At 32.4% G+C, this 8,357-nt stretch overlaps 3 protein-coding genes across 3 annotated transcripts in view; 1 reads left to right on the top strand and 2 right to left on the bottom strand.

Moving 5' to 3' along the window:
* LOC108693055 (glutamic acid-rich protein) overlaps positions 1-943 on the bottom strand; it is a 7,481-nt gene extending 6,538 nt beyond the window's left edge. Inside the window, exon 1 of the mRNA XM_018201720.1 lies at positions 313-943. Coding sequence (XP_018057209.1) covers positions 313-420 — 108 coding nt within the window. The 5' untranslated portion in view covers positions 421-943. The remainder of the gene's footprint in view (positions 1-312) is intronic.
* Positions 944-2,671: 1,728 nt separating this feature from the next.
* Positions 2,672-3,939, top strand: LOC108693056 (60S ribosomal protein L44). Its single transcript, XM_018201721.1, has 4 exons — positions 2,672-2,769; positions 3,114-3,287; positions 3,650-3,766; positions 3,854-3,939. Exons 1-4 carry the CDS (start codon positions 2,767-2,769, stop codon positions 3,872-3,874), a joined length of 315 nt encoding a protein of 104 aa, XP_018057210.1. The 5' UTR covers positions 2,672-2,766; the 3' UTR covers positions 3,875-3,939.
* LOC108693054 (WASH complex subunit CCDC53) lies at positions 3,924-5,177 on the bottom strand. Its single transcript, XM_018201719.1, has 4 exons — positions 4,987-5,177; positions 4,718-4,882; positions 4,334-4,599; positions 3,924-4,082 (listed from the first exon to the last, which is right to left on the bottom strand). Exons 1-4 carry the CDS (start codon positions 5,038-5,040, stop codon positions 4,019-4,021), a joined length of 549 nt encoding a protein of 182 aa, XP_018057208.1. The 5' UTR covers positions 5,041-5,177; the 3' UTR covers positions 3,924-4,018.
* Between the last annotated feature and the right edge of the window lie 3,180 nt (positions 5,178-8,357).

The raw sequence follows: 8,357 nt of genomic DNA, 5'->3' as shown, positions 1-8,357 counted from the left end.
CCGCGGCGCGACGCGGCGGCAGCCAGCAATGGTCAATCTCGTAGCGCGTCGATGCGATTCAATGTCCCCCGACAGATCCGACGGCGTGGCGTGGCGTGGCGTGGCGTTTCGCGCGAGCTCGTATTATTCATCTCGTTGTACTACTCCTAATTCCGGATGACGCGTATCGCGACGATGAACGCCGAATACGAATCCTCGTCACCGAGTACGAACGTCACAAGACAAACGTAATAAACGTCGTCGAGTTTGCCATGAGCGGCAAGAATGGTGAGTACTATCGGAATAGCTTGATGGTAAGGAAGCGGTACTCACCTCAGCTGGCCTCTTAATCCCCTTGATATCGCATTTCGCGTCCGCGGATGCCTTGTCGTTCTCTGTCACCTTCTCGATGGCGACTTCGTTATTTTCCTTGGTACTCATGGTTGATTGAATCGAAGAAGCGACGTACGCGTCAATAATCCAAATAGCTCGACTTCGCGACTCGAACTGAACTCGGTGAAGTACGAAAGAGCGGCGGCGGCGTTGGCGGCGGCGGCAGCGGCGGCGGCGGCGGCGGCGGCGGCGGCGGCAGCAGCAGCGACGGCGTGTACGCGTAACAAGACTGCAAATACGTGTCCTCACACGATGTCGGTTTCCGCCGAAATGCCCGAGAGAGCAGCGTCGTCAGGCGAAGACCCGTGGGGCTGCGAAGTGCGAGGGAGAGGGTGAACGAGAGCGAAGGCTAGGAAAGGAGGGGGAAGAGAGCGAGCAGCGGGGGGAGAGGTCGAACCAGTCAGGAGTGGAGTGTGTGCCGATGACTGTGGCGCGAATAGCGCAAAGCGAACTACTACCAGATCCCGGCTCGCTTCTAGCACATCCAACCTGGCTTTGTTCAAAAATGAAGATGGCGCGGCTTTGAAATCCGATAAATTCCTGATTGGCCGATCTCGTCATCACCCGTATTTCAGTGCAACCGCCAACGAGTCACGATTTTATAGTGGCGCACGATGTTCCGCGACTTTCCGAAGGGATTTCACATTATAACGCGGTACTCCGGGTATAAATAAAATTAAAACTCGCGGAGGACGAGGGGTTCGAGAGTTCGTGGCCCAAGCGAGACGTCCGGTTCGAGGCTACGTCGCTCGATTCAAATAAGCCTTGGCGCTGCGAATCCTACGTGGGTTTCGAGGGGATCTCGCGTTCGCAAGAAATCGATAGACATCCTATCCAGACGTGCAAATCACAAATGATCGCGAAACGATTGAGCGAGGAATGGACCGCGAGGTCCGATCCGACTCGTGCCAAATTTCACTCGATCTCGCAGGCCGAACTCGTGCGCTAACTCAACTTTTCCAAAATTCTTGCCGATATTGCTTAAACGATTCCTTCATCAATGTAATTATATCGCGTGCGTTCGAATAAAATATAAAAGGACGATTATTTTTCTATTTATTCTACCATTACTAACTATACTTTTATTATTATTATTATTATTATTATTATTATTATTATGCATCAGAAAAACAATTAAAATGACATATCTCGATCTTTAAAAAACACGCATATATATATTTTTTTATTTATATAAGTGTGTGTGTGTGTATATATATATATATATATATATATATTATAGCGTTTCTTAAACAGCACCCAATAATCGTATAGCGCTACTTCTAATAAAAAGTTTAATGAAAAAGTCCTGAGCCATTTTTTTCTACAACTCGATGATACAATTATTACTAAATATAAAGCTAATTCAATCGCAAAAGTAAAGATAGTCCAATCACCGCCGTTCTTTGAATGGGCACACGTCAGTGAGCCGCGCTCTCGATAATGTATGCGCTTACATGCACATTACCAAGCACACCGCAGCTCACTTACGTGTACTCAACTAAAAGCCGACGCCGATTGGATTATCTTTACTCGGTAATAATTGCTTGAGCATTGTAGAAAAAAAATGGCTCGGAACTTTTCGATTCAATTTTTGATTAGGATATATATCATATTAAAGGTTTGTGCGTGCCGTATGTTCCAATGTGCTCCCCATAGCTCCTACTCACTCTGACGAACGAATTGGAGTGAATAGGAGCTAGGAACTATGATAGGAGTATGTTGAGCATGTTGGAGCATGTTGGAGCACGCGATGCGGACAAATCTTCTGATTAGTGAGCGCTATTTAAGAAACGCGCGCGCGCGCGCGTGTGTGTGTGTGTGTGTGTGTGTGTGTGTTATAGAAATATATATTTGTCGTTTAGTTCACGTGTATACATATAGTCACTGCATGTCGACCATTTGTATGTACGCACACGTTACTTGTTCATCGCATAAGATTATTAAATAGATAAGTTAATCATTAGACCGGATCCACCGTGCAAAGTTTATGCTCGTTTATTTATATCCGATGTAACGCGGAATAATGAAGGGTAGGTTAATATAAAATTGCACTTATCGATTGGGTATTTTATATAATTTTGATGCCAGTTGTGTTATGGCGTAAATCCAATAGTGGTTTCACAGAGACTTTATTAATTGCACACTAAACCGCAAGTGTTTCCTCTCGCGATAATGTCGTGCGCAGTTGGAATTCGTAAATATTGTAGCATCGGTCGTATTATTAATAATTATGTATGTGCAACGCAAAAAATATACTCAAGGTTTCGGAATTTATTGCAACGCAATGAGGACAAAGCGCATGCTCAGTGGCGCGCTATGTGGCTACTATACTCATTATAGGCGCCACGATTTCCGGTTGAACTAAATCTCCCTTTTCTTTCGATACGTGACAAGATGGTAGGTTGATACGTGATTTTCACAAATTTTTATCCGTGAATATTCTAGAAATCTTCAGAATCTTTCACTTCGCGAAATAGTGTTTACAATTCTAATTATATTTACCGCAATTTGGTGTGAATATCTGTTACTACAATAATTCGTGAGGAGACATAACCTATTTATTCGGAATTATACAGTACGAAATGTTTTTACTCTACGCAACACGATGATGCGTAGCGTATATTTACTCGAATTATTTATAAGGATTAGAAACCAGTTCGATACCTCGAAGATTGATTACTTCGTCATTCTACAGAATAATGTATAAAGTCTTAGAAAAAAAACATTTTACATGATTATAGGTTAACGTGCCGAAGCAAAGGCGTACTTTTTGCAAAAAATGCAAGGTACACAAGAATCATAAAGTGACACAGTACAAGAAGAGTAAGGAGAGACATGCCTCGCAGGGAAGAAGACGTTATGATCGCAAACAGCAAGGATTTGGTGGTCAAACAAAGCCCATCTTCAGAAAAAAAGTATGTGCTTGATGACAAGTTTACAGAATAAAAATAGTAATCCAATAGTAATAATAAATTATATTTATTTAATATAACAAAACGAATAAAATTATTATTATATCTTTTATGTGAATTCAGATGTATACATTATATCTGTTCTTTTTGCTAAACTAGTTGTATCATTTGAAATTATTAAGTATTTGAAGTTTGGCAAAAGTATAAAAGGAAATGTTAATGCAATCTGTCCAGTGCAGTACACAACAAAAAATAGATTTTTTAATTCATTATAATGTTTTTTAAGAATATTGCCTATAATTTAGTTCATAACAATAACAGTAACATATCAATTTTTACTAAATATATTTTCTACATTATTTTAGGCAAAAACAACAAAGAAAATTGTACTAAGGATGGAGTGCACGGAATGCAAATATAGAAAACAAATTCCATTGAAGAGATGCAAGCACTTCGAATTGGGAGGTGACAAGAAGAGAAAGGTGAATATCAATACAATCTGGAAAATATTCAAATAAAAATGAACATGCATAAATTCTGACTGACAATCTATTATTTTTTATTTTCAGGGTCAAATGATTCAGTTTTAAGCTACTCAATATTTTACATTCTGTATTTAATAAATAAATAAATCAAGGATTTGTACATGTCTTCATTCTGTATTTTATAATGCAAAAACATCCAATATACTTCAAATAATTAACGATACAACATTAAAATAATTACCTTAATATTTATTCATCTTGATTCTCATCATTTTCTGACAACCGTGGTACAGAAACTATTTGTTGTGAATTGCTAGCAAAATAAAAAAAAAGAATGGAGTATTTTAACTGCTATGCTATTTTATGCTATGTATAAATAGGTATATTGAGGTAAATATATGTGTATAGTAATTTGTCACAAAAAATATAAATTAATTATATGGTCAATATTTAAGTGTGACTATTAATCTTGTCATTTAAAATTGAAAGTAAATATATTTTATTAATCATATTAATATATAAATATGTAAATATCTTTCTAATAAGAAAAATATCAAGATTTACCTTAATATAGACACATCCAATCCTTCCTGTTCCATTTTTAATTTAACTGCTTGTTTTGGTACACCAAAATGTAACATTTTGAAATATTTTTCATAGCGTGGATCTTTAGCAGACTGTATTTCTTTCTGTTCGTCCTTGGGCTCTTCTATCTCACTATTATCAGGTTCATCCACTTTATGTATTTCTATTAATTTACTTGTATTATCCTCATTAACATTATTTGATTCTTTATTATGTTCTTGTTCTAAACCAGGTATAGAAGATAACTATACGGAGGCAAAGTAAAATATTTGTGAAAAGATAAATATATTCTATGCGCAAGATAATTTATTGTAAAAGATTTTTTTCTTTTATAATTTCTTTTTATGCACTTCGCAAACATACCCGTGATTCTAATATTTCTAACGACGCCTCCAACTTTTGCAACTTATTTTCGAAATCAAACAATCTCTCCTCGCACGACAAGGCGAATTTATTCAAAAACGTGACGGTATGAGTAATAAAATGATTTATGAAGGAGACCGTTCGCTTTTGGTTGATTGGCGGTACCTAGAACACAAATCATTTTGAAGTCTGTTCCCTGTATTATCGTGGAGCATTGTCAAATTCGGCCGATTATGTATGCACGAGAAACGTCAAAATCTCATTGACACCTTTGCATAATCTATAGTCGGCTCGATTAGCGGTATTTTATAATCACTCATCATGGATTACAATCGTACAGAAATTTCCTCTTTTAATTTATCAAAGTCAATTTATCAACAACTGTCAACAGTGACAACCCACATCATGCAAAACACCTCAGTATACATATTTTTAAGCCAATGAGACCGTGACACCATATTCCGCCATGTTGCTGTAATTAAGGTGTCTTTTCAAGTTAACGCTCATTTTTCATCAAAACAGGTCACAATTAAAATTGACGATTGATATTTGTCAATTAAAACATTATTTAATAATAAAAATATTGATTTTACTTAAAAATTTAGAAGAATATAACCTACAAAGATGAATATTTCTAAAGAAATAGATAAAGCTAAAAGTCGTAAGTTTTTATTATTAACTATATTAATGAATTACATTAAATATGTTATTGCCCATACAATAATTATTGTGGAACATTTTCAGAAATGTTTCAACCTTTCACATCTTATATGCAACAGTTTTGAAAAAATTGTGCAATATATTATATAAATGTTTTAACAAAGAAGTGTTTCTAAAATCTATCATATGCAATAAATTGAAAAACCAAAAAATCATTAAGATATTAAAATCCAAAATATTCACTAAAAGTAATTTTTTTGGTCAATCACGATTCAATTTACACATTATTTTGATGTTAATGTGACTTGTTCTACTTTAAGGTGTATTACTTAAGGATGTATTAAGCAAAGAAAACTAATTTAGAAGTATGTTTAATATTTACACTTCAAATAAACTATATATACATATGAAAGTTGTGTTAAGATTATATTTTTGTTTAATAATACATTTTTATAATTTATTTATTTTGTTATTATTTTTATTATTTAAAAACGAAAATTTTTTAAATTATAAAAAATTTAAATTTACATTTTTTTTATAAGTACTTTAAATATTCAAAATAATTTATGCAAAGTTTTATTGCGATTAGTTACAAAAATTTACTGATTAGTTACAAAGATACAGATCAAATAAATATTTTGTTTATTTATTGGATAATTAATTCATACATTGCTGTCGCATCATATAACTCTACGTAAATAATCTTGAATACATAATATACTTATTATATATAAAAATTGAGATTATATATTAAAAACTGAGATTTTTATCATGTATTTTATAATATATTTCCATATATTTTTATTGAATCGCAGATTTAAAAAATATTACTATTTATTAAAATATCTTATGACAGATAATAAACCGTCACCAAATTTATCGTATTAATTATATTTAAACGTGATTTTGAATAATCTGTAATTTTTTCATAATTTTGTTATTTTGAAAATATGTACAAAACATCCTTAGTAGTAGAAAAACTTTTGAATATGAATAATGATATTATATGGAAATTGCAGTAGTTTAATAGTGATTATGTATTTATGTGCTTACACATATATTATGATTCATTAATCAAAATAGTATAATTATTATTTTTGAAAAATATTTTAAGTTTATTATTTTTTAAATCTGTAAATAAATCACAAAACTTTTAATAATTTTCAAATATTCCAGAAATGATATTTAAATATATGTTCAATTGATACTTAAACAATATTTAAATTCATTATAGCAAATTCATAATAAAATTAAATATTATTTAAGTATCAACTAAGTATATATTTAAATATTATTTTTGTACTAGAAATAACTGAAAGCTTTTTAATAATATTTTAAGAAGATTGAAAATTCTTTCTATAAGTTGAAGATTTTATCAACTTATATCAACCTTTCAACAAGATTTCATGTGCAAGAAATGTGGACATTTTGCTATTTCAGAGCTTAGAAATGTTGCAAACATATTTTGCAATTTTTATGTATTTCATTTTTCCAGTTGAAATATTTCTGAGATATTTCTGAAAAAACTTTCGGTATAGGTGTGCACATTGGTAGACAATAAATTTTATCCTATAAAAATAAATGTAATCTTGTGCAAAATAATGTAAATAAAAAGTAATTTCTTGATTTATATGTATACATTTATAAGGATAAATTTTATTATGCACCAAAACAAAATAAAAAAATAATTTTAAAAATAAAAATAATTCTTCAAATATAAATAAATCTTTTTTTAAAAATAACAAATAAGTAAGCCCGGATCCTCATACAGGCAATAATGATAGTAGATTCGATACCGAACACTGATTGTTGAAAAACAGCCGGTGGAAATAAATTTTACTTCCACAATCAATTTTTTATCATAAAAGTGTTGATGAAGAGTTTAAAAAAGATTCTGGACAGATTGAAATTACAATATCTATTAGTTGACAATGATATATATAATGATAAATAATATATATAGAATATATAAATAATTATCTATATTGTAATAAAAACTAAAAAAATACATCTTTCTCCTCAACAAGTCAATAAAATAAATGAAAATCACGGTGTCAGCTGATATCTTGATGTTAAAGCGTTCAGTGGAAATGCACTTTATGTTTCTGGTTCGCTTGATAAAAAAATGCATTAGTCACTTACATAAGATACACTTATATAAATTACGAAATGTATAGAATTATAGAAGAGAGGAAAGGGATGGAATTAAAAAAAAAGTATTGAAAGTACAGCCAAAAAGAATAGATATGTACAGCCGGTCACAGAAAGATTGCAACACTTTTTCTTCGATGGGTTTCTGAATTCAATTTGCTCACCGAGCGATTGGTTCTTATTTTTTATAGATCTACGAGTAAGAACCAATCACTCGGAGAGCAAGCTACGTTCCGAAGTCCATCGAAGAAAAAGTGTTGCAATCTTTCTGTGACCGGCTTTACATATCTATTCTTTTTGGCTGTACTTTCAATACTTTTTTTTTAATTTCCATCCCTTTCCTCTCTTCTATAATTCTATATACATTTCGTAATTTATATAAGTGTATTTATGAAAGTGACTTATGCATTTCTAATGTATAAAGTATGACGTGATATGACAATTAAATAGAATGTATTACTATGGTTTTGCGGTGTATAAAATATACCCGACATCATTCAATGCTTGTTAGAAATTAAAAAGCTTCACATATGAAATGCATAACAGAGCATAACATAAAACTACTGGACCAATGAACTTCTAGCATAATGTCATATTGATTTACATAAGATGTTCATTGGTTTAGCGGTCTTATGTTAAAGTACAATCTTAAAGTCGTTTGTTGCAGCGATAAAAGATCACATGACTGAATTCTTCCTCAATTTGCACTTTCTTATTGCCAGCGACAAGTTGAAAAGTTGGATTAATCCAATTTTTAGCGACATCGTTCGTATGCAAAGTTCGTATTAAACATTAAATAGCAAGATATATATATATATATATATATATA

This window comes from Atta colombica, unplaced genomic scaffold, assembly GCF_001594045.1.
Source record: "Atta colombica isolate Treedump-2 unplaced genomic scaffold, Acol1.0 scaffold87, whole genome shotgun sequence".
NCBI lineage: Eukaryota > Metazoa > Arthropoda > Insecta > Hymenoptera > Formicidae > Atta > Atta colombica.
Note: the sequence above shows the minus strand (reverse complement) of the source record. Positions and strands in the feature narration are given on the sequence as shown.